Below are 12,306 nucleotides of genomic sequence, written 5' to 3' on the forward strand. Positions count from 1 at the left end.
CCACATATCTCAAATTGACAAAACTATGCATGTGGATGTGTTATTCTGGTTTATGATTATTAAGTTCTTTAAAAATATTTTGTGTACTAAATCATCTGGGATACTTGTTTACGTGGAGCTGGGGCAGTCTTGAAATTAAATATTTATGGTGAGAGATTCTTGGACTAGGAGCCCACTTTTATTAGTATCATATTGCCCAATTCTTTTATTTTTGCTCCATCTGCAATTTCTCTGCCCATATTTCAAACTAGTTTACTGTATATCCTGTGGGCACGTGGCCAAGTGCTTAAGGCATTGGACTAACGACCTGAAGGTCGTGAGTTCGAGCCCCAGCCGAGGCAACGTGTTGTGTCCTTGAGCAAGGCACTTAATCACACAGTGCTGTGCGACGACACTGGTGCCAAGCTGTATTGGTCCTAATACCCTTCCCTTGGAAAACATCGGTGTCGTGAAGAGGGGAGACTTGCAGCATGGGCAACTGCTGGTCTTCCATACAACCTTGCCCAGGCCTGCGCCCTGGAGAGTGAAGACTTTCCCTGGAGAGTGAAGACTTTCCAGGCACAGATCCATGGTCTCACAAGACTAGTGGATGCCTTTTTACCGTATATCCTGCTCTAGCCTCTGTCAGCCTTTCTGCTATCCACAATTCTGCACTTTCTGTGTTGTCTGCAAATCTGCTTATCAGTACACTTATATTGTTCTCCAAATCATTTATATGCATTACAAATGACAGAACTGATCCCCACACAGCCCCACTGACAGAACTGATCCCCACACAGCCCCGCTGGCAGAACTGATCCCCACACAGCCCCACTGACAGAACTGATCCCCACACAGCCCCACTGACAGAACTGATCCCCACACAGCCCCACTGGCAGAACTGATCCCCACACAGCCCCACTGGCAGAACTGATCCCCACACAGCCCCACTGGCAGAACTGATCCCCACACAGCCCCACTGACAGAACTGATCCCCACACAGCCCCACTGGCAGAACTGATCCTCACACAGCCCCACTGGCAGAACTGATCCCCACACAGCCCCACTGGCAGAACTGATCCCCACACAGCCCCACTGACAGAACTGATCCCCACACAGCCCCACTGGTTACAAACCTCCAGTCAGAAAAATACCCCTTTAAAACTACTCTCTTCTTTGGCCAAAACCAGTTTTAAATCTAAACTATCAACTCGCCATGAATCCCATGGGCCTTAATCCTATCTTGAGGGATCTTGTTCAGTGCTTTACTGAAGTCCATGTATACGTTATCAGCTGACCTATTCTTATCTATTCTCACTGTGCTGACTACAGGTTAATAAGCACTTTCAGTTATATGCCACATTGTGACTTGTTTCAAGTAAAAGTTGAGAAACGAAGTGCATTAATCAGAGTTTAATCCTCCAGCTAGCTTGCCAAGGTCACCCAACTGATAGTTGTGTTTTATTCAGTTACTGGCCATGCTGATCTAATTGTAGGCAGCAGTATCAGTGCAACTGGAATCAGCAAATGGGTAGTACACAGGGTTATATTGAGAGATCCTCCCTCAGTACTGAAGGTTTATACTGGAACTAGGTACACATCTGCTTGCACAGTGGGCCATTATTTGGCTTTAAAATGTACTGATAGGTTTGAATATCAGGATCATGAAAAGCAGTGAGCATCAATAGGCATAGAGTAATACAAAACAAAACTGGGCCCTTTGACATAACTTGTTCATGCCGACCATAGCATCCTCCCCATTAGTCTCAGTCATCTGTGTTCAGTTCAGACCCTTCCACGCCCTTCCTCTTGATATGCCTATCCAAATGCTTCTTAAATATTGCAATTCTGCCTGCTTCAATCACTTTCTCTGGCAGCTCATTCCAAGTGCTCACTACTCACTGTGTAAAGAAGTTATCTCTCAGGTCTCTTAAATTTCTCCCCTCTTGGATTTGTGCCTTTTTGTTTTAAGCTCCTCAAACCTGGGAGAAAAGGCTGACCATCTTTCTCATCCATATCCCTCATGAGTTTTATAAACTTCAATGAAATCATCTCTCATTTTCCTACATTCCAAAAAAGAAAATCCAGTGTATCCAATGGGTCCCTAAAATTTAGGCTCTCAAGTCCAGGCTGCATCCTCATAAATCTCTTCTGTACTCTCCTGAGCTTGACAATATATTTTATGTAATAGGGTGACCAAACTGTACTCCAAGTGCAGTCTCACCATCACTTGTATAACTGCAACATAATGTCCCTATTCCAAAATGTCATGCCCTGACTGATGAAGGTCAGCTTACAAAGCACCTTCACCACTCTGTGTCTACGTGTGCAAAGTTCACTGAAAGTGCCTGCGCTTGTTCTTCGAGGTCCCCCTTTTGCACAACACCTGTATATGCCTTTTGATTCACTGTATAGGTCCTAAACTTACATCACCTTTTTTTTCCAAAAACTACGGAAGTTTATTTACATAAAAATACACAAAATACAAACATCATTTACGAGAATGTGAACATTCAGTAAAGTAGAGCTACTTGGACTTGATGTTTCAATCCCTATGGTAAGTTGGCACTCTGGATGTTGGCAGTGGGCTTGGAGTGGTGACAAGGAGGGAGGGTAGGTACCTCATCGGGGTCATCAGGTGGGCACCCTCCTTCTTTGACGTTTTGTTGATAAGCCCATGACGTCTCCAGAGGGCTCGACGGTGCTACCTGGTGTCCCAGATACACCCCCCTCAGTTCCATACCCTCCTGTCTTCATCTTGCAGCTCAGTTGTTGTCTTTCCTTTTAATCCAAATCCAATTACTGCTTTCTTCTACTGCATTTGACAAGGACTTGATTGCTTGTTGGATTGAATAACCCCTCATCCCCATCTTTTTCAATAGACTGGTTGTACCCGTAGCCACAAATCCCCTGCATCCTACTTCTACAGCCGGAGTGTTGTAGCTGCAATGTCTGGGGGAAACACAAGCTTTTTTTCCAAGTCCACGTCCATTTTCCAATCCCGAGCAACCTGCAGAATGCTTACCTCTTTTGATGTTATATGGTGCTCTGGAAGTTGGCCTGCTGGTACAAATTGTGTGATGTGAGCATTTCTTGCCGATGTTTGTGGGAGAGCACGTATGGTGATTTGCCTCTGTTCCAAGATTGATGCCAGCTGTCTAAGAACTTGGTTATGCTGCCAAGTATACCACCCCTGGCTGAGGCTTGTGGTGCATCCTGTTAAAATGTGCCTCGGTGATCCAGGTGCTTGACAGAGGGAGCAAGTGGGGTCTTCTCCCTACCACTGGTTCAGGTTCTGGGGTGTGGGTAGGAGGTCATAAGTGGCTCTGATGACAAAACTTAGCCAACAAACTCCACCTCCCAGATGTCACGCCAGCTGAGTTTCCTTTTTTCCAGGCTTTCCTAATTAGTCCACTGGCCCTGATTGGCCATTGACACGGCCCTGGCGGGTCACTCTGCTTCCTCCTGTCTTCTCACCTCCTCCACCACGAGTCGTCTCTTCTGCACTGATGTTGCCTTGTGCCGTTGAGGAGCCTTTGGGACAAGCCCAAGCCCGGCTCTCCCATGTTGGACTTGGCCAACCACATCCCTGAAGCGAAGAGCAGACTTAGCACTCTGAACAGCTTCAGATGGGGTCCACTTCCTCCCCATTGCCACATGTTCGAATAACAGTATCTTCAGATTCATTGAGGGTCATGACCAACCTTGCTTTGGTGCATTTGAATTCTTCCACAAGACTTGCAATTGGTGATTCCAATTTGCCGTTCCCGTACAATCCAACAGGACTTTAGCATCGTGGAAGTCCAAGCCACTGTTTTACATGTGTGCTGATCATTCTTTCAAGCTTTTCAACCTCGCTGATGGGGATTTCATACACTGTTAAAGGCCTCGTGAGTCTTGGGAGTATGCCAAACTGGAAGCACCACAGCTTGAGTTTTCCCAGCAGCAAGGTCTTGTTGATGCGAGCTATGTACATAACGGTATCCTTTTTGAGTTGTTCAAACTGCTCAGTGTCCTTGAGCTTAGCATCATACCATCGGCCCAAGCTCTTCACTGGCATTTCTGAAACAGTTGGTACAGGTGTCCCGTCAATCTGAAATCTTTTATCCGTGACTTGACCTTTGACAATGGAGATGCTTCTGCACTTGCCGGGCCTGACCTTCATCCTTACCCATGTGATGTTCTGATGAAGCTTTTCCAGCAGTCTCTTGGTGCAGGGGACAGATGTCGTCAGTGTTGTTATAACGTCCATATAGGTTCATATCGGTGGTAACCATTGACCAAACTGTAGCCCTTTTCCTCCCGCAACCCATTTTGAGGCTCTGATAATGAGCTCCATTGCCATAGTGAAGGCCAATGGGGAGATGGTGCACCCCGCCATGATGCTTACTTCCAGTGGTTGCCACGCTGTGGTGAAGTCTGATGTTGTGAGACAGACTTGCAGATCCTGGAAGTAGTGTTTTACCAGATTTGTTATTGTTGCAGGCACCCGAAAGAATTCAAAAGCAGTCCACGGTAGGGAATGAGGAACTGATCCATAGGCATTGGCCAGGTCGAGGAACAAGACATGCAAATCCTTTTGCTTTCTTTCTTAGCCATCTGGATTTGATGCCATATTATGCTGGTATGTTCAAGGCATCCCGAGAAGCCTGCTATGCCAGCCTTTTGGATTGACGTATCAATGAAATGGTTTTGTTTCAGGTACTTTGTAAATCTTTGCGCCAATATGCTGAAAAAGATCTTGCCCTCTATGTTCAGAAGGGTTATTTGGTGAAACTGCTCGATGGTGGACAAATTCTTTTCTTTTGGGATCAGAACTCCCCCGGCTCTCCTCCAGGCTTTGGGGATAATTTGCTTTTCCCACGCAACCCTCATGTTTTTCCGGAGAAATATCAGAACATCCAGGGTGTTCTTGTAGACACCGTTAGGGCCTGGCGCTGATGCCGATCTTGCCTTCCTCACTGCCTCTTTCACCTCGCTCAGCTTGGGAGGCCTGATGCTAAATTGATGTTGTGGAGGTGAGACTGGTGGGATGTCAGCTGGGACAAATATTGGTTCATTTTTTCACTTATCAGTGTGGATGATTCTGAGATGTCTTTCAACCTCCTCTTTTGATACTTTCAAGTATCCGCTTTTCTCTTTTGTGAAAATGCCTTTCACATATTTAAAGGGATTTTTGTAGAAGTCTGTTCTTGCTTTTTCCTTCTTTTTGCGTCGTTTCCTTAAATTCTCTGCTCTGCGCAGTTTCCAAAACCTCTGTTTTAGGTCCACTTGAAGGAGGTTGATGCCGTCCCTTTCTTCTGCTGTTGCTTTTTTCCACAACTTCCTCAGGCCTCTTCTCTCTTTAACAAGTCGTTGGATTTCCTGGAGACGACGGGATTTGGGGGGAGGAGGCATATCTTTCCTGCTGACTTGTTCCTTCACTCCAAATTTCTCCTTTCCGTAGCTGTAGATCAGGTCACCCATCCTCTCCACCTTCTTTTCTGCTGATCCCTTGATGCCACTTAAGATCAGGCTCACATCTGCATTGATGGTTTCCCACTCCTTGCTGTTAGACTTTGGCCATTTCACCAACGGCTTACGTCCTTGCATGTTCTTCACTTTACGATGTGCCTGGCTGTGTCTTGGACTGCTGCTTGTGCCTGAAACTTCTTCCACATCGCGTAGGGTGCTGATACTCTGCGGACTGTGGGTTTCTTCCTGCCGCAGGGTTTCATCCAACTGATTTGACCTTCATCTTAACAGAACCTGTTCAATACGGGGCCCTAGGGTAGAGATTTTCGAGCATTTCTTCCGTCCTTGATGAATTTTAAGACCACAAGTTGATGTTACTTTGGTCCAGCCACACCTACAGGTCTGAAGAACATGTCCAGCTGCTGGTTTCTCAAGAGTATTGCCACTTTCTTGATTCATTGTCATGTCCATGCCAAGATTCATTACCGGGAGGTCAGTCAGAGAGCCTTCTGGCTCTCACAGACTCTGGGGGTATATTTCTTTTTAAATTTTCTGTAGCCAAGTGAGGGTGGCTCTTGTGCCCTGACAAGGTGATGGAGCCTGCTGTTATGGGTAGCTCGCCCATAACAGCCCCGTTGGGGTCTATTTCCTCCTGTCAGCTGTCACACAGTCTTTCCCTTGTCATCAGCTACACTTTCACAGCAGTCACTGGTTTTCTCCCAGAAGATCAGTAGAGCTAATAGGACTTGATGTTTCTATCCCAATGATAAGTCGGCACTCTCGAATTTGGCCGTGGGCTTGGAGTGGTGACAAGGGTTATTACTGTCTATAAAACGTTCAAGCCCACTGTTCCTGGAAATCCCCTGCTGTACCCATCGTGACCGCATGCTCCCTATAATCTGCTTCCCTATCAACAAGACCCTCTAGTTTAGTATACATTCACAACCAACTTATTTACATACGGAATAATTTGTTGTTGTTCAGTCGTTGTCGAGTCCGACTCTTCGTGACCTCATGAATTCCTGCGCAGCAAGCCTTCTAGTTGGAAACTGCCTCCCCCAAGGTCATGCGCATTGTCTGAGTAATATTATATATCCATCGCAGCCTCTGTCATCCTCCTTCTTTTACCTTCTGTTTTACCTAACATGAGAGGCTTCTCCAAGGAATCCTGTCTTCTCATGATGTGGCCAAAATATTTGAGCTTTTCTCTCATAATCAAGTCTCCTAGTGAGCAGTCTGTTTGTATTTCTTCAAGTATTGACTTGTTGGATCTTCTTGCTGTCCAACAAACTCTTAACATTGTCCATATTATCGGATAATAGCGGTACTAAAACTGACCCCTGAGCCATCTCACCAGTAACAGTCCTCCAGTTGAAGAATCGGTCTTTAATCATTACCCTTTGCTTCCTGTCATCGAGCCAGTTCTGAACCCACCTCACTCGTCAGTCCCCTCGAATCCCATGCGACTCTATCTTCCAGTTCAGCTTGCTATGTGAGACCTTGTCAGAGGCCTTACTGGTCCGTATAGCCAACATCCACTGCCCTATCTTCATCATTCTCCTCCGTTGCCTCTTTAAAATACTCCAGAAGATTTTTCAGACATGACCTCCCACACACAAAATCATGCTAACTATTTTTAATCAGGCCTCAACTATCCAAATGGTGGTAGATCTTGTCCCTCAGAGTTCACTCCAATGAATTCCCTCCAGTAGCTTCCCTGAACTGAAGTTAGGCTCACTGGCCTGTATTTCCCTAGCGTGTCCTTGCTACCCTTATTGAACAGTGGAACAACATTAGCCACCTTGCCGTCTTCTGGAGCTTCACCAATGGCTAACAACAAGGCAAATATCTCTCTCTCTGATTTTTTGTTTTCCTTGGCTTCCCGTATGATCTGGGGGTGCACTTGACCAGGTCCTGGGGATTTTCCCATGTCAATGTACTTTAAGGGTGCAAATATCTTCTTCATCATAATATGAATATGATGCAAGATCTCATGATTCATTGCCCTCTCATTTTCGCGACTGTGATATTCTCCTTGGTAAATGCACAGAAGTAGACACAAAAAATCCCAGCTCCTCTTCTGTACCAGTCTCACATAGCATTCAATTTCACGATTTTTTCCAAAAAATTATTGGCCTCTTTAGAAGATCTCGAATCATCTGCCATTAATAATTCCATAATCCTCTAGGATATAGAATTAAGAAAATACACCTGTGGAAAACAATTCCTTCACACCTCAGTTTTAAATGACTGTCACCTTGTAAGTATGTTTCCCTACTTGACACCCCCCACTGGTAGAAACATCTTAACATGTACCCTGCCATGCCTCCTCAGAATCTTGAAATAATATTCTTATTCTTCTAAACACTGCGCATCCAACTTCGTAAGCCTCTTGTGATGGGAAGCTCCTTACTCCAGGAATCACTTTTGGACTGCCAACAATGCTACTCTATCCTTACTTTCGTGACTTGGTCAAAACTGCACGCAGCGCTCCTGGTGTAGTTTTACCAGCACCTTGTACATTTATAGCAGTACTTAGTCATTTCTCAAATCCAGCATCTTGCAATAAAAACAGTTTGCTGTGTGCCACCAGCTGCTCCTTTCTGTTGACTCTTTAATTCCTGCACAAAAGCCATAGGCCATCATTTGCAATCTCTTTTCACTTAGAAAATAATTTGCTTTTTTGTTTCACTTACTGAAGTATTTTTTCCTACATTAAAACCCTTTTGCCAAATTTTCTCGCACCTAATGCAGCCTGTCTATCCTGTCACTCATTTCAGCATGCTCTTCTACTACTTGTGTGTTATTGGCAAATTTGGATACCATATATTCTATTCCCCCACCCCTTCCAGGTCATTAACATAAGCAGTCAGTAATTAAGGGCCAAAATCAGATCCTGGGGCACAGTAGGATAGTGGTTAGCACAATGCTTTACAGTACCAGTGATCCGGGTTAAATTCCTGTCGCTCCCGGTAAGGAACTTTTACGTTCTCCCTGTGACCATTTGGGTTTCCTCCGGGTGCTCTGGTTGCTACGTGGCACAGCTGGAAGGGCCTATTCCACGATGTATCTCAATAAATAAATAAATAAATAAATAAATAGTTAACTCTCTGGTTATGTCCTACCAGCCTGCAGAAGACCCATTTACTCCGTTTCTCCATCTTCAGAAACCACATTGTACTCTTATGTACTGGCCTTTCATGTAGCACCTTGTCAGATGCTTTTTTGAAATCAAGATAGACTTCATCTACGGATGTCCTTCTTTCAACCTGCACAGAACTGGTACAGTTCTGTCAAATGCAATATCTTTTAATAAAACCATACCGGCAGTTTGATTATATTAGGCTTTCATGAATACTGGTTTGTTTCTTTGATTGACTCTAGCATCTTGCTAATTACATATGGTTATGTATTGTTAGCACAATGCTATAGTTTCTCAGTTTCCCACATTTTGTCTCCATTCCTTTTGGAACCTCGAAATCACATTTACTGTTTAGTACCTTCCCAGAAGTCAACGAGCTTTGAAAGGTTTCAACCATTGGGTCCACTACCACCCCACAATCTCTGTTTCTTTATACTTTTATACCCAAACATTCCTGTGTTCATCTGTCTCCTTTATATTTCCTGAAGGTGTTACTCACATCTGTAAATACATTTAACTAATACATCAGTAATGTATAGTCAGGTGTATCTCAGTAGATGACACGCTTGGAAGTAGCAGGTTGATAGTGGAAGTTCCAATCGAGAGATCTGGGCACAGAAGTGGAGGCTGATGGTTGTAGTAGATTAATAAATGTCAGAGATCTAAAACTAAAGCTCAGTCTATGCTCTCTGACTCTGATGTAAATGATCCTCATACTGTGTCAAAGAAGAGCAGAGAACTAATCATCCCCACCCTCACATCTTGGCTGTTAAGATCACTATTTGTGATCCTAGAAAGCACAAATTAGTTGTTGGATTTTCTCCTTTACATTTTGATGTCATAGGCAAATTCAGTTCTTTTTGTAATTATTAGATGGTCTGCCTGTATATATGTTACTGCATCTCCAGTATAGATTATACATTTAGTTACCTGCATTATCTCTAGTGAATTGGGTTCAGGACTGTGGGGTGCTAGCTGGTGAGGTTTTGTTTGCCTTCTCCACAACAGGTCATTGGACTGAATCTGAATTTCAGTGCTTAATGTATGAAAGTTTGACAAGGTGAAAAGTATTTTGCTTTTTGAAGCAGTTGGGTTGGAATGAGATTGGGCTTTGTATCTTAAGCTTCAGCTTTGAAATAATATTTATAGAGGCAAGGGGCGAGCTTTCCTTTTTACAGAGACATTAGCCTTTTATTGAAGATACCACTGTGAATCCTTGTATCCAGCACATGCCATTCCTTGTCAGAGTCCACCTAAGTAATTATTTAAACATCAGCCTTTAAAGTGATAAGGAGTTGGTTGCAGGAAGTTTAATGGTTTAGTTATTATAGTGTACAGAGCAAAGCTTGGATGCTTTTTGAACCTGGAGATTAGATTTTAGTTAACTTGTGCCAATAATTCCTCCCACATTCCAAAGACGTATGGTTGGGGTCAGTGAGTTGTGGGTATGCTGTGTTGGTGCCCAGACACATCGTGACACTTGCAGGTTGTCCAGCACGATCGTCGTAGATTAGATTTTGAGCAAACATATTCCACGGTATGTTTCAATGTACATGTGATAAATAAAGCTTATCTCTTTATCTCTTTTTTCAAAAAAAGTAAAAGTCATATGAATGAGAAGTTTGGCAGAATATTCCCCAAATATCTGTTGCTCTGATGGCAAACGTCTTCCATTTAGTTGTCTGTGAGAGAAACTGTGTGTAGTCTTAATGTGGTCATGAGTACAAGCTCTCCAGTTGGCTACATCTTGTGAAACAGGAAGATTTGGCGGTTCCTGAACCATTGAGTGTGTGTCTTCAGACTCTTGTACCATCACCTTGATGGGAGCAATGAGAAGAGAGCAAGTCCTGGCTGATGGAGGTTCTTAGTGATGGATGCTGCCTTTTTGAGGCAGCACCTTTTGAAGATGTTCCCGATGCGGGAGATGCTAGTGCCAATGATAGAGCGGCTGAGTTTACTTCCTGTGACTTTTTCCGAACCTGTGTAGTGACCCCTCCACAGTAGATGGTGATGCAACCATTTAGAATGCTCTCCCAGGTACATCTATAGAAATTTGCGAGAATCTTTGACATACCAACTGGTATGTGTTCCCTCAACTTACCCTTGCTGAAGTCCACAATCAATTCCTTGGCCTTACTGACATTGAGTGCAAGGTTGGTGTTGCAATACCACTCAAGCAATTATTCCGTCTCACTCCTGTACACCTGCTCGTCACCATCTGAAAGTCTGCCAACAATAGTTGTGTCATGGGTAAATTTATAGATGGCATTCAGATTGTGTTTAGCCACACAATCATGGGTGTGGAGAAAGTAGAGCAGTAGGTTAAGCATGCATCTTTGAGGTGTTAGTGTTGATGGTCAGTAAGGAGGAGAAGTTATTGGCCTTGGTTGTGGTCTCCGGGTGAGGAAGTCAAGGACCTAGATACAGAGAGAGGTACAGAGGTTTAGGCTTTGGAGCTTGTTGATCAACAGACAGTTTGACTGTGTTGAATGCTGAGTGGTAATCAATAAACAGTAGCCTCAACCAGCTGATCTATCTCACTCCTGTCCACCTTGTCACCATTTGTAATGCTGTAAATTGCAAATTTTGAAGATGGTGTTGGAGCTATGCTTAGTCACACGTTCATAGATATAAAGAGAATATAGCAAAGAGCTCATCACATAGCTCTGAGTTGCATCTTTGATTATAAGCCAGCAATTTCCTAATGTTCTTCCTGTTACATTTACAGCTTATTTCCTCTTTGCCTGATGAAATGAGGCCAGGCCCAGATTTCCATGGAGTGCCCTGGGAACCCATTCTGATAACTGCTGCTCTGGGATTTCTTACTTTCTTTATCTTTATGTGGCGAACCTGTCTTTCAGTAAGTAAGATTACTTTTCCCATCCACAGATCCAGATAATTTTTTTAAATTAATGCTCAGCTTAATTGTTGTTTGATAGAAATGACTGGACTTGCAAAATAATGTTATTATTTGGTTCACTGGTGGGTTTTTCTGCACTGTTTTGAAGTACAGTGTTGGAGCATTGACGGTAGTGGTTGTGGTTATGAGGATGAATTTGATAGCTGATGGCAACAAGCTGTCTGGCAAGGCCAGATTTATTAACCATCCTGAGTTGTCTGGAGATTCTGGTGGGCCGCAATTTTTGAATCACCAATTTTTTGGTGCTGAATCTGAAGGACATCTTGTCTTGTTATTCTGTGGTTATGATTTCTGTAATTGACAGAATTTCTTTTCTTTTGTTTCAGGTGAAAAGTAGAAGGTATCAAAGTAAGTGTCCAACAGGTACTTGGGTTAAATCTCGTACTCAAGTCTTATAAATAATATGCATTTAATGTTTTGCCTTTCCTGGTGGTTTATAATTTGCTTTGTTGGTCTTGTTTGCTGCTATTAAGTTGCGTTCCTTATAACTTAACTGTTTCTCAGTCCAGCATTGCAGAGTATGAGCAGACTACTTAACTGAGCAGTGTTAGGGGGTGTGGGGCTTTAGGCAAATAATCTTGTGATTGTACTCTGGATCCCAAGATAGTTAATACTTGGTAGATGTCAAGAGCAGGAAAAAAGCTGCCACGCCCAGCAAGATGAAGCCAATTGAATCTCTTCAATCTGTTAACTCTGGAGATGTTGGGAATCAGGTTGGAGTCCTATGTGACTCGTAGAGCATTGTGTATAGCATAGTGAGCATGTGTCAAAGTATTCTTCAGATAATTGGTACTTTTAAACCATATTATTG

At 43.6% G+C, this 12,306-nt stretch overlaps 1 protein-coding gene across 2 annotated transcripts in view; it reads left to right on the forward strand.

The window, feature by feature from the left end:
- The window catches only part of mia3 (MIA SH3 domain ER export factor 3), a 137,142-nt gene that overhangs the window by 52,025 nt on the left and 72,811 nt on the right, over positions 1-12,306 (forward strand). For both annotated transcript variants that reach the window (XM_063040561.1, XM_063040562.1), the window contains exons 7-8: positions 11,304-11,435; positions 11,822-11,843. In XM_063040561.1, the coding sequence (XP_062896631.1) occupies positions 11,304-11,435; positions 11,822-11,843 (154 nt within the window). The remainder of the gene's footprint in view (positions 1-11,303; positions 11,436-11,821; positions 11,844-12,306) is intronic.

Source organism: Mobula hypostoma, chromosome 2 (genome assembly GCF_963921235.1).
Source record: "Mobula hypostoma chromosome 2, sMobHyp1.1, whole genome shotgun sequence".
Lineage (NCBI taxonomy): Eukaryota > Metazoa > Chordata > Chondrichthyes > Myliobatiformes > Myliobatidae > Mobula > Mobula hypostoma.